Source organism: Phaethon lepturus, unplaced genomic scaffold (assembly GCF_000687285.1).
Source record: "Phaethon lepturus isolate BGI_N335 unplaced genomic scaffold, ASM68728v1 scaffold371, whole genome shotgun sequence".
Classification (NCBI taxonomy): domain Eukaryota; kingdom Metazoa; phylum Chordata; class Aves; order Phaethontiformes; family Phaethontidae; genus Phaethon; species Phaethon lepturus.
In genome coordinates this window covers 92,055-111,308 of record NW_010518288.1, presented here as the reverse complement: position 1 = coordinate 111,308, position 19,254 = coordinate 92,055, and the positions used below count along the sequence as shown (strand labels likewise).

Below are 19,254 nucleotides of genomic sequence, written 5' to 3'. Positions count from 1 at the left end.
TCAGCAGGAGTTCAGGGCTGAATATCTCCTCCTCACTGGCTGGGGACAGACACAGCAGGCTATCAGACATTCTCTAAATGGAAACTTTGAGATGGTAAGAGTTCTGTTAGAGGTCTGGTCTTTAGGGCCCAAATTGCCAAATGATCTTGTAGAGGTTGGCTGGAGAAGCAGTACTGCGTGAATTTCCACCGCCCAGGTCCATGCAGTAAATAAATTCTGTAGAGTATTTTCAGCTTTACTTGAACGAATGAGACATCTACCAAAAATAAAAATTAAAAGGGGGTTGAACAAGGCACATTCTAGCAGCCTTCTACTGCCAAATAATGCTGCAGTACAGAAGGTGTGTGAATTTGTATCTCTTGACTGAAATACCAGTCACTTTAATATGGGATAACTGGAGATGAAGACCCCTTTTTCAGACATGGTATTTGTTGATGATATTTTATGTTCCTACTTGGTGAGACACCAATACACTTGCAATATTAGATAAAACTAAAAAAAAACCTCTGTGTTGGGGGTAGTGGAAGGATTTATATGAAAACTCCTAAATAAAAAGTGCTACTACAAGCTTGCAATATCCTATTCTTTGTTAAGTTTATGAAGATGAAGGAGATTGTAACTTTAGAAAAAATAACTGCTTTCCCAGAGTGGCATATTTGTCAGGGGTTATCTTATGTTATGACACCAAGTGTATATTTAGTATATAGTATGTATAGTATTAAATTAATGGAATCTGTGCTTCCTACTTCTGAATGTGAGACAAACAAATATGTGGCATTTTGTTGTGCTCAAATAAGATTTATTAATCATTCTTTTTTTGTTGTTGCTGCCTTTGTTACCAATCTAAGCCAAGCGACCTAAGGAAACATCGGAGAAAGGTATGATACTGGGGGTTTTTTTCAGTTTCAGAGAGCACATTTATCATATTCCTCTGCTATTCAGATAACCGTGTTCCTTGCCAGCCACTGCATCCCCTGTGCTCCTTTTCTTTCAAGTCCTGAACATAATAATCTTAATCCTACCAGGAAAGGCTTGGACAGGTCACAGCTAAGCCACAGAATCGAGGCCCAACAGCCTTGGAGTAGTAGCCTCTACAGCACAAACTTAAAGGAACACAGTTTAAAAAAAAGTGTGGACACAAAAGAATGACCTTCGAATGTATTTTGGTCATTCTTCTTGCTGGAGGAACCAGAGTGAGCTTACTTGAAATCTTCTGGAGCATTATAAAGTTGTTTACAGAATTGGCAGTGAATATGGGATTTATCTTCACATGAGAGGAGATGGTATTTAAGATAAATCATTAGATGCTGTGACAAAATTCCTTTTTGTTCATGCTTATTTTCAAGCGTTCTAACCATTCTGTTACCAAGCTGTGGAGAGAGTGGTCCTGTTTATGTCTGTATTTACCCTCTCCCTTACATCTCTGAGAAATTTTGTTTACTTGAATAATCCCATTTAATGCAAGAGACCCGCTCATGTCTAAGGTTATTTTCATGTTTAGACCTTTACTGGATCAACCTGTTTGGCATAAAAGGAATTAATTTCTTCTCGAAGTATAATCTCTTTTCTTTCAAATGCATTCTTTAAACTGCCATATTTAGGCAATTGCTCTTTCCCAATAGCCTCTTTCAAAAATAAGAATCCTTACAATTTGCTCAAAAACTTGCACTTGAAACCCTACGTGCTTCAGTTCACTTGACAAATTCATGCAGCATATGATGAAACTTTCTTAAAAAGCTAATCTGCTCTCAACAGAGTCTCTCTTCCCTAGATCGCAGTAGTTGAAGAAGATGGGCGTGAAGATAAAGCCACAATCAAATGTGAAACTTCTCCTCCTCCAACACCCAGAGCTATCAGAATGACTCATACCCTTCCTTCTTCATACCACAATGATGCCAGAAGGTAAGATGTTTGTAACATTTTTTTCAAATCATGTTGTTGCTTATCTATTCCAAAATGAACTGATTTCTTCCTGTTTCTTCTTGGCAATGTTTCCCCTGCCATGAGAGAGAAAGCCTTACCTTTTGTCTCTTGCATGACCCTGAGAACATTTGTCAGTGTTAAAATACATGCTGGATATTTCTGTTTTGAGGTACAGTTTTGATCACTACTAGGAGTAGTGATACTGCAAATCCTAGAAAGACAAACAGTAGGCTGATTCCTATATTTTTCATCAATTGTTCTTAGCAAATTAAAAATATTTATTTTCAGCCTTTTTTTTAATAAGATCCAGTCAGCCTGATGGAGAAAATGTGATCTTGTATTGCTCTACATGTTGCTAAATCATTTAAAGAAGATATGATCATTTCACTTGTTGGGAGACCGTTACTGAAGTGTAACCAATTAATTTGTTTGCAGAGCTGCTCAGAAGAAAGTAAAAAATTACCTGCAAATGTTGACATGTTATCTATTCCATTTATTTATTATCATTTTGTAGTAGTTTGCCTGCTTCATTGGAGCCAGAAAGCATTGGTCTTGGCAGTGTCAATAGCAGCCAGGACTCCCTGCACAAAGCTCCCAAGAAGAAAGGAATCAAGTCTTCAATAGGACGTTTGTTCGGTAAAAAAGAGAAGGCTCGACTTGGACAGCTCAGTAAGGAATTAGTGGTAACAAGCCAACATCACCATTTCACAGTCATTTTTCCCTTTGTAATTTTGCTTCTTTTCAGTTTCCAATTTGCTTATTTTTCTCTTTTGTCTGGCAGAACTTTTTCATTAAACTTCATTGTTATCAGCAATTACATTTGTCAGGAGTTTGCTATGACTGTTACGAAACTGAAAGGACTTCTGGCACAAATTACTAGAGTCATCCTCTTCACTGAACCTACTGCTTCAGTAGTCTCTTGAATTAGGGTGAAAGTGCTAACAGTGTATTCTCAAATAACCAAAATAAAGAGGAGGTGAGAAAGTAGTAAGTAATAAACCACTGTAAGAGGTGTAACTATGAGAGATGGAAAGTCCTTGCAAGTAAGTGCACTTGCTTTTCAGATTTCAGTATGTCAGTAGATGTCTGCTAGTGCCTGTCTCTGAATGTCCTCACCATACTCTCGATTAGTTACGCTGCTCACGGCAATGCTTTTTTTTCTTCCTATTTATTCTGCCCTTTTCCCTTCCCAAGACCTTATTCTAATTCACTCCTGGTAAAAATTTTCCTCTGTGATATTCCATAGGATATGTCTATACCACATGCAAAAAAAGGGGGAAAAAAAAAAAAAAAGGTCAGTCATGACTTTATTTAACTACCTTACGTAGCATAAGCAATGGAAGGCGAAGTGAGAGTCTTCAGCAAAGGCTCATAGTCTGCATGGCCACATGGGCAAATACATCCTTATCTGCAGTCTATACTGCTATGCTATCTGATTTAGCTAGATTGAGATTAGCATATATACACATGCCAGCCCAGGCATCAAACCGGTATAGATGTGTCAGTAAAATAGAAATACTAGCTCTTTCCTAGTCACGAAGATATCACATAGTACAAATTTGTGAGGCACCAAGTTTTTACTGCCATGGTGACCACATAATGCCTGTAAAAGAATTTTAAGGGTTTGCAGGAACTGTAAACACTTAAGCAATATGTAAGCCTGAAACTAAAAAACATAAGTTCATATTAAAACATGTCCCTACCACAACTAACAAACCCATCACTAAAATCATACAGAATAAAATAAGGTAATATTAAGGCCAAAGTATCAGAGTAAAATCAAATAACTGAGCATTTTCCATTTATACGCCAACCTTTCTCTTCTCTGCCTGTGAGAACCTTGTGTTCTTGAAAAAAAATAACTGATTTCTAATCGCAATTTAAATTCTCTTTTTTCTCACTACAGGAAGAATAAAACAGATTTATTAAATCTTTTTGATAGTTTAATGTATTTCAGAATCTCTGAAATGAGTCTCTCAAACACACCTGCATGTTACTGTCTGCACTGGTGGAGAATTTTATAACTTTATCCTGTTATTAATTCACATTACATTCCTTAAAAACAATTTTATTGATACTGATGGATTATGCATAATAATCTATGATTCCACAGTAAATCAGACACATAGGGGACACAGATGGAATAAATGTGTTGGTCTTCCCTGCAGTTCCTTGCAATGTGGAACAAAAACAAAACAACAACATTAAAGATTATCTCAGGAGCAATGTAATCTGGCAATACATTAATTTCTTAATAATACCTACAATGATTAATAAGACATATGTATAATTGGATAAAGTCTACTTGTAATTCCCAACACTAGCTCATGAAATTGCAAAAAGATATTAGTGAAGATTTGCAATTAAATTAAATTTTTTTATCTTCTATCCTTTAGCTCAAGAGCAAATATTTCAGTATAATGCACATTTTAATTAAGCAAACTAGGTTTACAAGCATGTATAAAATTAACAGTAGGACTGTTAACTGACCAAAAAGTAAGAGCAAAATATTTTTAGAAGTTAAAAGGACATTGAGACGTTGAATTTTAGAGTAGTTTTTTTATCTTAATTTTTAAGATCCCAAAAGAAAAACAAATATTGAGTGGCAGTTTCTATTCAATGGGAGCACTTTAAAGACAAAAAAAAACAAACAAAAAAAATTAAATAACAATCATGGTAGTACTTGAATCAATTCCATGACAGGTACACTATCTGTGCAGCTATATAATTAATAGATATATTTAGAGTAAGATGCTATATCATAGAAATCTAGATAGTAAGTCCTATCATTACTGCACTGCAGTATATTTGTATGGTTTTCATAACCTAAATTTTCATAAACTAAATTTATAATAATATTTATATTATTATCTGTTATATAATAATTATAATATAAAATCAAAATATAAAATAAAAAGAATCTCATTTAATTCTTTGCTTAAACATCTAATTTGATACAGATACATACTTGTTATATTTTTCAATTCAATAGCTCATCAAATACTAAAAAGGTAACAAAATGTAATTTTGAGCCTCAGAAATATTTTTTTTTCTTATATGCATATTAGCACATGAACACAATTACACTTAAAGGAGCACTTTAAAAGTTCATGTCAGTGCAGAGGATATTAGGGATCCCAGTGATGGTATATGCCGTAAGTACACATAATACTTCTGTAACTAATTCTATAATATCTGTAAAATCACATATAATATATACTGGTATTTAAGAAGCAATATTGGAACCTCCAAAGTTTTATCACTAACTTCAACAGAGCCAGGCTATCACCCAAAAGATTTCCTTGCTCTGCGTTCCCTGCAAAACTCTGAAATTTTTAGTTTCCAACTGCTAAACTTGCCAGAGTTTCGTTATTTTAGTATTTGCTACTTTTACCATCTCTGCTAAAACCATTTGCGTTCTTGTTCAAAGGCAAATTCATGCCTTAGGAGATCTTTCTTAGCATCAAGATTGAAGATTTCTAGATTCTTCAAGATTTCTTTTAATTATTGGAGAAGGGAAAAGGGATGTTAGAGGGAGCACGAGTGCCTTTTGTTTCTTTTTTTTTATGTATTTATTTGTTTGTTTTTAAACTTATCCAGTCTTCTCTCACTTGGGAAATACCCCACTAGACACTTAAATATTCTTCCCACATTACATTTTAAATATTCTAATCCCTAAAACAAGCAATACATTGCAGGGATTTTAGCCCTGCCCAGGCAAGCTGATCTGTGCGGTGTACGCAAAGGTCAGCTTGTGAGGAAACATTTATCATGGCCACTTGCACATCTAAGATACTGACAGGCACAATCACCACAACCGATACGATGTACCCTGGGTCGCTCAAGGGGCCGGATGTGCTTGTCTGATGGTGAAGTCCATTATGCCGAGGATACTTTCCGATCCGTGATAAACCCTCACTGCACTGCACTCGTACTGTTTCCAACATAGTGTGAGCTGCTTTCTCGGACGGTTGTAACATTTTGATGCAGCAGTTTGCTAAATTAAAAACTTACTTCAGAGTCAGCAATAAACATTTAATGAGATATTCTGTAAAACTTTGAAAGGCAGATGAAGTAAAGCAAAGTATCTGTTCATGTTTTTGCATTTGTGATTGGAGGCATCATTTTCGTCATGAGACTTGCAAAAGTCATGTCCTCTTAAATAAAGAAAAATTCTGTCTAGACAAGCAGGAGTGTTAAAACTACCTCTCTTTTGAAAGGACAGCTTAAAATCAGGCTTTTCTAAGTTAACGTCATAAACATGATACAGCAGTAGGTTTTGTTCTCACTTGACTGAGGTGCATGTAGATGTGACTTGTAAAAGACTGTGATGCTATTTCACTGTATATAACATTTATGCATTGTTTTATGGTTAAAATCAATGAATCAGAATAGAAATCTTTTAATTTATACTGTGCTTTCTTAATTATGCCAATGTCCACTCTACAATTGTTCACTCTCCATTAGCTGGGAAATAAGAAGTTGCCACTGCCTAATGGAGTCAAGCACCAAGATTTACCGTACTGTTGTCTGTCTTCCCGTGCCAGTTACGCACCTTCTGAATAGCAGCACAGGAGGAAAGCACCCTTCAAAGAATTGAATTGTGCAGCCCCTCTGCCTGCACACATACACGTGCAAATGAAAGGACAGCGTAAAGCCAGGAGACTGTACTGACAGCTCCATGAAGTCCCTTCTTCCTTGAATCCAGGCAGTGATAAAAAAGTCAGAGCATCTTTCCATTTCTGCGCTAGGAAGGTCACAGTAGTGGACATACTGTGTGATCAGCATGGATCATACAATTTTATTTTGATCCAGGTGTCCTTGCTTACTGCAAACTCCCGTTATCACTCTATGCAAGTTATTCAAGTTCCCATGACTTTGACAGGAATTAGGTGCCTACAAGACTCCTCCAGGGAGACCTAGAAGGCTTTACTTCTCTGACAGATTCTTTGTGTCATCTCTGGCTTGGGAGTTTGCAGGGATAACAACATTAAAGACTCTAAGACTCTGAGAGCAAAAGGAAGACTTTAGTATTACGACATTAAGTGATGCTGTATTATGTCAATAATAATGAGACGGTTCTTGAGAAGGCACTTTCATTTATACATTTCCCAACTAAGATTAAAAAATGGTGAGGGCATTGCTTACTTAGGACCATGAGGCTGAGCCTTAAGAGGCAAAGAAAAACAGGCAAAGGCGATCAGGGTGCTCCTGTCATACATTTCTGCTAAACACAAGGAGGAGGAAACAGTTTTTCCCTCTACTTCTACACTTTTCCATGTAGTAAACGCTTGCCAGAATTTACTTCTATAGGTGATAGATGTTCTCCACAAACAACAGATGTCATGGCTTAAGGAAACATAGATGATGGTGGAGGTGGGAGGGGATTTGAAAGGTTGAGGGGGGGAACAACTGGAAAAGAGCTATGGGAAAATATGGTGAGGTTTGTTTTGTTTTGTTTTACAGGAGGTTACATGGAAACAGAGGCAGCAGCTCAGGAATCTCTGGGATTAGGCAAACTTGGAACCCAAGCAGAAAAGGACCGAAGACTAAAGAAAAAGTGAGTACCTTTGTCATTGGCTCAAACTTGATTCAAATGTCAGGTTTTGTCCTGGTTTTACGTAGACATGTAATGAAAAGCAAGATCACCTACTATGCCAGTTTAGCACCTAGCATGTTTTTTTCCAGTATAAAAGTTTTTAAAGCTGATTATAAAATACAGGGAAAAATATTTAGGGACTGTCAATTGTATAATATTGTTTCATTTGTGAAAGAACATAGGTTTATGAGAAAGAAACATTTTCTATTTCACATTGTCATTAATCCATGTCTCTTGACTTCTGTGCCTTTTGCCTTCCATGCAATTCTTAAAAAATAGGCAGGCATTTAATGACTCATACATAGATTTTTTCAGAAGGGAAAAAAAGATTTTTTGTATTATCTATTGAAGACATGATTATTTCTGTCTATAGAAGTATAGAAGGCTCCCTGTAAATCCTAGCAGGTTCACTTTCTTTTTGCCTGTCAGCAAATGGCAACCTAGCTTTTTGTTTGCGTAAGTTATATAATAATTTAATGCTGTCTTTGGTGCACCTCCTTGTAAAACCAGTACACTGACTCATAGCAGCTGCTAGGAGCTATGGAGAACTATTAAAATAAAGCTACAAACACAAAAGAAACCTCTTGGCAGCATCACAGTTCCAGTGTAATTAGAGGGTGTCAGAGAAAAAAGATGGTACTTAAAAATGACGTTGCAAATTCATTCTGTAAACAAACAGGTTTATTTTTCATCCATAACTATTAACTTTAGTGCTATTAAATGGATTCTGAAAGCCTCATTTTTTAAATTTGCAAGGTTTTCAGGTTCCTTTCAGTCTTTTAATGTTCCTTTGCAAAGTTTCAAGAGGATTTGCAATTCTAATACAAGGAATCTAGGGATAATGTTTCAGCTTCTTTTAAAATTTATATGTAGAATATTTTTAATCACTACTTTCATATCAAGCTCCTGTTGAAATATAAATTTAAATGTACACATCCATGTAATGTACAAATGTAAGTGTCCCATTTAAATCAGCCTCAATTTAGCAATTAAGATAGAGAAGCAGTCATTGTGCTAGCTGAGAGAGGAGAAATGTTTTAAACTCAATTAAGAAACTCAAAAGAAACACATTCACAGGGATATTGCAGTTGATGAGTCTTGTCCCTGTATTTCTTATCTGTACATTTTTATCACTCATTAGTCATTTAGAAATATATGGATGTAAAGAGTAGATTACTACACTTTTTTACTAAATCTAGAAAGCATCTTTGAGACCATTATTACCATTCATAAAGAATATAATTGAATTTTCAATAGCCTGGTTCTTGCAGTCCTTTTTATCTTCCAGCTCTGAGGACTGAAGGTGCCACAGTATTGAAATCACTTTGAAAAGACGAATGTATTCACTTTGTTCACTTTCTCATATGTTAGTTCTTTAGACTGGATAAAACAAGACTTGACACATAGTACTGCAAACATGACATAACTACTTCATATAAGAGAGTACCTACCAAGTTTCAGGTCTGGTAATAGTAGGTGCACAGGTAATCCGTTATTAGACTTCTGCCTAATCTCACACAATTAGACTTTTCCATGCTTTCTGCTTTTCAAGTCTTTCCTTTTTTTTCTCCTGTGTCTGTCTGTCCTTGGTTCTTTATGGATTAGATACAAACAAAATTTTCTCTGCTGGAAGGAAAGGAATCTTTCCTTCATGACTATGACTATTCATCTAGTCTGAACTGTATACTATTTATCCTAAGTATATGTTATATACCTATGTCATGAAGATCTTTAATTTTTCCCCTGTTCCTTTAGATTTGTCTGTCTTCGTAGTTTCTCACTTTGGAATCTTTACAACTGCTTATAAGATTCCTCTTAAGTTACTGTCAGAGAAAGGTTAACATAAATTGCTAGTTTTTATATATATTATATAGTTGTAGAGGAACTGTAATATGGGAAAAAGTAACATTTTGTGTTAGAGATATCCATGAGATTCTACTGAATTATGATAGTCATTAGGGTGCCAAGCTATTAATAGGGTGTAAGAGAATTAACATTTTCCTGTAAAACATGCAGTCATGTATTTGCATATCTTACCTTGGAAAATATTAAGTTGAAACAGTCCAGAAAGTCATTTAAATGAAAAGTTTGTCTCAGTAGGTCAGACTCCTTTTTGCCAAGACTCAACAACTCATAACTCCTTCTGGAAGTAGAGCCTTCACATACGTACAGTAGCTGCAAAATTACTAATCTGGGTAATGCAAATGAGAATAGTATGCTGCGTAACATTAAGGATGATAGTAATGTGTATGAGGTCTTTATAAGAGGTAATAAGAGTAGTTTGAGAATCATTTGCTATCTCATGATGTAGTCATGACAGATTTCAATCCAGCATTTGATTCCTTTTTCCCGCTAAACAAAACTGCCCTACAAACTCTGCAGAGACAGTGAGCCCAGTCGCTGGGGCGAGCAGAGCGAGCAGAGCACTTCACCTTCTAAGAATTTCTATGGCTAGTTTAGATTAGGACATAAAACCCCAAGAGAACCAGGCCCACCAAAAGGTTAGTTAAAGGATAGGCTAAAGCAGGGAAGCAGTCCTTTGTATTACACTTCAGGTCTGGGAAAGCTTTACTTACATTGGCTTTGTTGCTTCCTTAACAAACCAACCCACCCACAAAAAACCTCAGGCCTATGATCCCAGAGCCAATTCCCTTTTCTGTAAAACAGGGATTATACCACATACTGAATTTGTGTTTCTCTCTTACACACATAAATCAAGGGAAACAGCTTCAGCCCTGGTAACAGCTCAGCAAACTTCTCTTTCAGTTCAACGGTAGTTCTGGTACAGGAAAGCAAGGATTCTCCCCTTGACATGAAACCAGAGGTCTGATTCCTCACTGTGATCAGCACATGAGTACTGTGAGCAGTACTGATGAGCTTCACCAGAGTTTGCAATTCGCTTTGAGTTAGTAAATTAAAATTGGATAGAAGTTATTATAAAAGGAGAGATCCTGCTAAAATGTTATCCATGGTATTTCTTTCAGCTGAATTAAAATTTCTAATTTTGCATTTTTTAGTATATTCAACTTCATCAGTAATTCAGCAAGGATGCCCCTACCCCAGGGATGAAGTAGTATGATGTTTCAAATTGTCAGCTGCTGCAGCCAGTAGGTACTAGTGGTCCACCAGGTGTCCTGGCCACCTGCTGCCTGAGTAGCAACCATGTGCATTGACCCTGCTCTGGCCTTGTGGAGTTACAAACACAATGCAGCGTGTCATAGTATTTTAGCACAATTTACATGCATAGAATAGATTTCTGAATACTACATTTCACTCTGAAAAGTTTCATGAGAGAATATGATAATCTGGAGACCAATTCTCTCTCTGGTGATTATAGTGTCATTAACCTAAATTTCTAAGTTTTCCTGCCTCTTGCTTAGAACATGCTATTTAGATGTAAAAATTTCTTTCCGTTTCAATTGACTACTTAGGCATCATTAAAATGTAATTAACAGTTTGTCTCAGTAATACGCTAGACATTTATAAACCTCAAACAAGACTATTTATCCAACACTTGGTTATTACAGTATATTTATTAGGAACAAGTCTTTCTCCTAAGGCGTCAAAGAGAAATTAAGGAAGCTGTGCAGAATTTTAAATTAGACCCAACATGTTTCTAAAATAATGTGAAAAGATGAACTTAAGTTGCCTGACATCTATAGATGTTTACTCTCAGACATGAAATGTGACAGCTCTAGCTGATATTAAAACTTTTTAAGTTTTACTATTTGTAAATTGAGCATGCACTCCTAGAAAACAAAAAAATTAATGTCAGGGGTATTACAGTATTATTCCATTGCTTGGTGAAAATAAGTGATGTTGGGGTGTGACAAAGAAGAATGCACTGCATTTTTATTATTTAAACTAGCCTTTATATTCCACTTCACTTGTTCTATACAAAAGCTGTTAATATTTTGTATATAATGTCTTCTGCCTTTTGTTTGACTCTCAGCGCTCCTTTGCCTAATGAGTACCTTTGAGAAAACTCAGAGTTTAGGACTATACCTATTAATGGCGCTGATACCCTCTATGTCACCATCACATTTGAGTCCCCTAATGATTCAAATACTTTGCGCTAATCTAAATCATAAATTTTATTTGATTAAGGTATACTCTCCAGAAGGCACCCATCACTGACATGAAGAATGGAACTTTTCTCTTAGTGCATTTTTTTGTGATTTACCAGACTCCCTGTGAAAAATGATTACCTAATTTTCGATTCTGAATTTTGTAGCTGACTCCAGCTAGCATTTCTCCATGACTGTCTATAGACTATCCCAGCTGTTCATAACATCATCTTTCATGGGTGTGTTTGTGCCAATAATATGACTGTGCACAATAACTTGGCCTTGGCACTCACTCAGGGTTGTCACGATAGACCAAGCTGGGACCCAGCATAGGAAGTTTCAGGTCAATCCAATGTCTATCGCAACTCATAAAGGTTCGTGGAAGGTTCAGATAGAGGCATAGTGCCCTCTGGAACAGCAGAATTTGATCAGCATGTGTCCCACAAGACAATTCATAACTCAGAAAAAACTGTAGATAACACTGTGCCTAAAATCAATCAATCTGTATCCCCCTTAAAAATGCATATCCCCACTGACCTCATCTCAGGTAGCAAATTAAGGCACTTAACAGAAGCTGTATGAAAGTTGTACTATCCTTTTCACTAAAATATCATATGATGAACCCGTTACAAAAATCTTCTTTAACTATGAACTCAACCATACTTTAAATATTGTCATCAAATAGAGCCATGTTTGCTTTCCTTTTTGCTATAACTATCCCAGTGAACATCAATTGCATTCTCCTTGTCCACAATTTTGCTCAGTGATGCCAAATCATCCTTACCCAAAAGCCTCATTGGTGGCATATACAGTTCCAAAGAGTCTGGCTTTGTCTTTCAAAGTGTTGTATAGCTCTGAGTGCCAGTAATATATATCCTTTTCAAGTGTAATGTTTGATTCGATCTGCCACAATATGCAAAATAGCAGCAAGTAAGTAGCAGCCTGAAGAAGGGAGCATGATGAAGAAGGACAAGACGTATGTCTTCTATGTTGCACAGAATGTGTAATGGTCATAATCGCTGATATTTCACAGGATATGTTTATTTTATCCTGTGCAAGGCACCAACACAAGGCAAGGTTTGCAAGACAATCAAGTGCTACATAGTCCTAGATTGCCACACAGAGGTGGAGTTGACCTTGTGCATGCTGCTAGTACACTTTGAGATTGGCCTATGCCATCACTTCCTCAGCAATCCCAAATACAAATGATCTCCACGAAAAAACTTCACATGCAAGTCAGCTAGCCTGGATCATACTGACAGGATTCCAGCCCAGAAGCTGATAAATTTCCCACTTTATTAATATGAGTCTTCAAATAGCAATCATTACTTACCTCGTAGCCGATGAATTAACTGCACTGTGTCATAATGCTATCACTCCTAGTCATCTGGTAGAGTTAGGATGAGTCAAGAGCAGAGCTTTAGCTTCACTTTTTTCTTCAGTTTAGTTTGATTTGACTCTGGTCAAGAATCTATTAATTCCACATTTCCAAAACAAGCTTAAGATGTGAGGTTTATGTTTTCCAACAAAAATCAAAGTAAACCCCTTCTTTCCTATGAATCTGTTTTGGGCAGATTTATTCCACAGGTACAGGTTTTTGTTTGCCAGATATAGCCTCCTGCCTTCAAGTGGATTGCAGAAAAGCCTTGATATGCCAGGACATGTACATATGCTTACATACGTGAATAAAGCCTTGTAAAATCAAAAGCTAAGCAATTCTCATATGTAAAATTATGGTGTAAAAAGAAATTCTTAGTATTCATAGCCTTATAATTAACCTTGAAGCGAGAATTGCAATGCTGTTAAGTCTCAGCTGACTACAATGACATATGTATTAAACAGCAGTAATGTCCATATGAACAGAAGGGAATGTTGTATTATTTGACTTTTCTTCCTTTCTACTAGGAAAAAGAAGAATTACATATGTTGATAAAATACTTTGATAAATTTGACAAATTCCTAATAATACGTCAGTCCTTTTCTTTTGTTGGTTTTCATTTGTGTATATCTTTCAAAAATTGGGAGATGATAGAAGTCACGAAAAATAGGCCTCAGGTTGTGATAATCCACATTTAAATAAAAAAAGTAAAAGAAAACAGAACATTGGGACTTAGATTTGCCTATAGAAAATGGAAGTTATAGATGCCTGTCAACGAGCTACTTCAAAAAATGTCCAGGCAGGCCTTTTTTGTGGAATAAGAGTCTGAAATGCTGCAGTTATCATTTAGTTGCTTTTGAATCCACACAATGCCCCTTTAATTAGGTTTTATGTGTGCAACTGCAATTAGAATTTGACATAGTGTATTTGTGACTACAAGTAATCTCTGTCCTCTGCAGTATGCAAATAGCTGTTTCTAATGATTTTCTTAATTGCACACATTTTGAAAAAATGAATCCCATTAGATTAATTAAAGTCTTTTTCTGCGCCATCCATCTAATGTTCCCATGTACTTAATGCTTATTAAACACCATTATATCCTAAAAGTACATTATTTATTTTTTACAGTAGCTCTTAAGAATATGATGCCTTTTTCTTCCCTTTTATTTATTGAATCTTTAGAAAAATTCAGTTTTTGCATTTAATGTCTTCCCTTCTTACCTCATCTGTGAGAAACTACCTGATGTTGTTAGTAGTTTTCAGACTAATCTTTAGTTCTTCTTCCCTTTCTAGCAAACAATACTGTGTTCAGTAGCAATTATTTTCTATTTTCTTATTCTAGTGGAGGAAGAAGAGGTATTCAGTGTTCTGATATGCAGTTTAGGATTGTCTGCTGTGTCCACCATGGTTTTCTCTTGGTTGGATCAGTGTGTAATCCTTGAGACATACATAAAGACGAATTTACTTTTTAAACTTAATACCTTTAGCAAATATTTTTGACACTTACTGGAAGACCCTTTCAATTCGTTAGTCAGTCAAAGCTTTTGCAATGTTAAAAATGTATCTTGATATTACATTAGATACCTGGAGCCTTTTTAGCATTACAAATGGAAAGATATATGGGTATTTTTCTTGCAGAGGATTATTAAACCTTACTCAGGTTATTCTGAGGAAGAAAAAAATTGATGCAACATATTTTATTCTATATCTAACTTATATTTTTTAAAATCTTGTATTTTTAAAATAATATTTTTATCCTTTGCCAAGGTTTTTTTAATTATTATTCTTTTCCTCATAAAAGATAAGGATATTTTTATCAATGAGTTACAAGTTTTTAATCAAACAAAAACAGAACAAAGCCCTAGTTGCACATAAAGGCCTATCAATTACAAGTTGGGATTTCTGGATAAATAAAAGCATCTACCCTTATGCATGCAGATGGCTCTCTAAACGATGTTCTCCAGGAGATGCAAATATGCTGTCAGATTAACTGTAGAATTTGCGGATAAAACACAGCAGAGGAAAAAAATTCTACATATCTTTTAGTTCAATATAGGTCTAAGGGAAATAATTGTGTTCCTTCAAAAATATGGTCATAAAGAGGTTGTCTTATGAAAAGGCGAAAGCAGAACTTAAATATCCATTTTTTTTTCTGCTGTATTTTATTATTCTGTGGACAAGATGCTCAGGAAGTGAAGGAATGTCCCTTGATCATCTGCTTCTATAACTGGGGAGACTGAAATGGCTGAAGGTCCTGAAGGTCCCATAAATTACCCATAAAGCGACTGCAAACTGCCAGATCATTAAAACTGCCAGAAAATTACTCACATTCCAATTAATCCCCCTGTTTATTTCTCTCTACCCATACCCAAAGGAGTATGCAGGGAAAGATGTAGGAAGTGGGACTTCTGGTTCAATAGACTCTGGAAGGTCCAAAATTAAAAGCTTTTCCGGCAAAGGTGTTCAAGTCAGTCTTTACAGTTAGCTCAGTAGAAAATTAGCATACTAGAGATTTTGGCCCCAAATGCATATTCAATTCTAAGTATTTCCATCAGATTTGGTAATTGTTTGAATAATTCTCTAGTCCTTTATTTATATTGCATGCCTTTTTTGACCTTCCTTTCCTTAATTTTCCTTTCTTCTGTGTATAAATTTGTCATTTGTTTCCATCTACTTTTCTGTATTGCACTTTCTCTTCTCTCTTCCAGCTGTTCTGCTGATCTCACATGCATGAAAACAAAATTTAAGATCTTGAAACCAGCCCCATCCTGAACTCACTGAAATGTCTGCAACCTCTTCTTAATTAATCAGAGCACAGGCTTTTCACCCCAAATTTTTCTACAGCTATATCTACCAAGCATTTTTATATCTCGGTAAATAATTTCTTAATAGAAATACAATTTTTTGAGATGTCTGAATTTCATTCAGGCATATAATTTTCTTTTTATGATGACACTTAAAGGATGCTGAAGAAAGTTTATTATCAGTGATGGCATCCTGCTTTCTCCTACAGATACTGTTACCAATTATATTGGCAAGAACAGGTTACCTAAGAGGGCAATTTGCTCATACCAGTACTGCTACTAATCTAGTATTAGTATGACTGCTCAAGTTAAAATACTGCACGGCACGAATAACCATTGCGAATGTTAGTCATCTATGTGCATGAAATCTGCGTACTTAAAAGAAAACAACTCAAGCCTAGGTCATTTACGATTACTGTAAGATCTTTTGTGAAAATATTAGTAAAGTGCACATAGAAAAGTAAACCTTGGTTTGTATTCCACTCGATTTTACTGTGTCTCTGTAGTAATTTGCTTAAATCCACAGGTTTTCAGGGTTTTTGGTGTTACACAAAAATAATTATGAAATGATTAAAATCGGGGCAAAATGCTTTGATTTTAAAGTCTATTATTCACATTCACTGTGTTCACAGATCTTTGGCATGAATACGTATTGTAGATGCTAGATGTGCTGTGCTGAGTGGTACCTAATAAGTAGCCAGCATCACTTTAATGAAAATCTCATTTTGAAAAAAGCATCTGTTCTTACCAAAAAGATTTAACTTCTTTAAAACATTCAAAGACCAGTTAGAAAGATTTATGAAGTTGTAATGGTGGAATTATTTTATCTATCATATGATTTTTATTTTTTTTTATGGACTACTATATGTTCATTAACATTTATGTGCTTTTTTTCCATTCATCTCTCTCCATCTCATGAAAAGCATATCTGGGTAAGTTAAAACACCATGGCTGCTGAACGTATTCATTTTCAGCACCATGTTTATTTTCTATGTTTTATTCTTATTTCTTTTCATTTTTCTGTGAAACTTCTTATATAACAAATCCACGCAGAAAACTGACACAGATGAAGACTTTCAAATATTTAAAATAATGGTAAACTTTGAAAGCATTCACAAATTAAGGTCAGGACTTGCTCTTGCAGGGTTTAATGTAATGGATTCACTACTTGGAAATAACTGCAGTCAATTTTTTTAAATAAACACATTTTGGGAGGTCTATAGCCCAGAATCACAAAGACATTTGAAAGCTTAAGTCAGTGAAAAAATCATGAGGGCCTAGATTAACAAACACTGTTAAGGCATAAATTCTGTTTAATTAAATCACAGAGGACTCAAACTCATAAACACTTTAGTAATCCAGAGTACACAATTTCTTTTTTTCTGTTTGAGCCCTCATGCTGTGTAGTAGCACAATAATATTTCATTTGTGCATATAATTTTACTATTTTATTTTTTACCGGTTCATTTAATTTATGTTGTTATTGTTAATCCCATATCAAATTTAAAATCTTCATCTCCTCTTTGATCTATCGTACGAATGTTATTTTTGCTTGAATAATTTTGGGAACGTAGGGAGAAAATTTCATCTGTTCAAAGCAGGTATGAGCTATAACTTTCTAAAGGTATAAGGATTAAAAACTCAAAGAGAACAGGGGTTACCAAATTAATTTAGCCTATGTGATTATGAAATTACTTTATAAAAATAGATTTGATAACATTTAATCGACCTGGGAATTCCGGGGATCTCTAATGTAGTACAGTACGTACAAGATTACAAGGCTGTGTATTACGCAAGTCTGTTTATTTCACAGGCATTTTATTATTTTTTTAATAGTAGCTCCAAACAACTCTAATTTATTAGGGTCTGTATTAAGCATTCCTGAACATGTTTCACTTAGCTTAATATATGTCTTCAGAAGAAAGAATGCTGCCCTTCAGTTTGCATACACTTAAAATGTACACCTATATAGAATAATTACAGCATTGTTAAATCTGCTTTGCTAATCTGTGTTATCTGGGGTGCTGTTAAATTTATACTTCCCTGTTCTATAGATTGAAAATCTTTAATTTATTAGTTGCATCTTGATTTCTGTATTTCAGTCATTTTTTCTGAAAACTCCTTAAAGTTGGATACAAAACATTTTGTAAAAAAAGGAAATTGAATTTTGCCCATTGTTCTCAAACTGACTATTGTATCAAGTTTCAAAAGGGAGAAAGAATGAGGATTTCAAATTATTTAAAAGCCAGGCCATTTAAGTGCCAAAGTTGAAACAAGATTTGACCCAGTTTTTAATTAATGCAGCCTTTCAGTCAGACGGAACCTTTCAGTTTAAATTGAATCAGCATTATATGGCAATGTCAAGTCTCAGTCTCTTTCCTTTTTTTTTTCCTATTTCCTACTTTAAAAACATTTATAGTCTTCAAGAAAATAAATAGATAAAATATAACTGTTATTTTTCATTAGATATTTAATATCTTTATTAATTCATACAAATTCAACTACCTTATTTTGTCGTACAATGACCTTAGCTGCAGGATTCTAGCCTCTCTTACGTATTTAGCAAATGACAATAGAAAAGATAAAATCCAAATCCAGCTTAATTTATTAGAAACCCTCTCTCCTGAATTTTGGAGTCTTTGACTGTATGTTAGTTTTCCAGAGGCAGATGTGTTTGATCTTGACTTAAAATTATAGGATTACTCAGATGAATGTAGCATATTTGGTCTATCGTTTCTGTCTCTCTTCTAGAAATCAGTCATGTATAATATTTTGTGGTAAACTAACCATTTTAGTATTTGTGATAATAATAACTGCTATTGATAGTGTCAGTAATAATAACAATCAGAGGGCCTGCTAGGTAAACACTTATGTCTGTTATCTTTTTGAGAAAATGTCTATGAGTAAAGGCCATTTCATAGGATCGAAATTGCCCGTTAACCAAAATTTTAAAATAAATTCTGCTTGTGTTTTACTAACACGATTTGGCTCTTGACTTCACCCTGCCTCCTTTTCAATTTCTCTCACATTTATGATTACATTTTAACTATGAGACATTATAATACATGCAATATAATAACCCTGAGGATTTTTCATGTGAACCCTACTAGAACTATCAGAGTAAATGCTATTATTTGCAGGAATATGAAGATTGTGTTGAAACATTGTTCAAGTTTCATCAAGACAGTGTCTGGACTTTGTGTTCTTACACAGAGTGTTTGCACTATGGGTATCAGAAATCCTAAGCTGTTATTTCTTGTTTGCTTCGTGAGGGGGAGCCTTATCTTCGTAAAGAAAATTTTATGTCACTGAATGACAGGCTTTAAATCAAGATCTTGGTAACTTCCCACACAAAGTCTATTTAGAGATTATTCTTATTTTTAATAAAGTTCATTCAGTTTTATGCAATGAGTTGGTGAGGGCTCCTGATACAGAGCTAGAATTTTCCTCGTGCAAGGGAACGATATATATGAAATACAAAAT

The 19,254-nt window shown here is 35.0% G+C and overlaps 1 protein-coding gene across 1 annotated transcript in view; it reads left to right on the top strand.

Annotated features, from left to right (window-relative positions):
* PPFIA2 (protein tyrosine phosphatase, receptor type, f polypeptide (PTPRF), interacting protein (liprin), alpha 2) overlaps nucleotides 1–19,254 on the top strand; it is a 72,819-nt gene that overhangs the window by 29,485 nt on the left and 24,080 nt on the right. Inside the window, exons 11-15 of the mRNA XM_010296656.1 lie at nucleotides 849–878; nucleotides 1,772–1,902; nucleotides 2,441–2,606; nucleotides 6,061–6,100; nucleotides 7,414–7,483. Coding sequence (XP_010294958.1) covers nucleotides 849–878; nucleotides 1,772–1,902; nucleotides 2,441–2,606; nucleotides 6,061–6,100; nucleotides 7,414–7,483 — 437 coding nt within the window. The remainder of the gene's footprint in view (nucleotides 1–848; nucleotides 879–1,771; nucleotides 1,903–2,440; nucleotides 2,607–6,060; nucleotides 6,101–7,413; nucleotides 7,484–19,254) is intronic.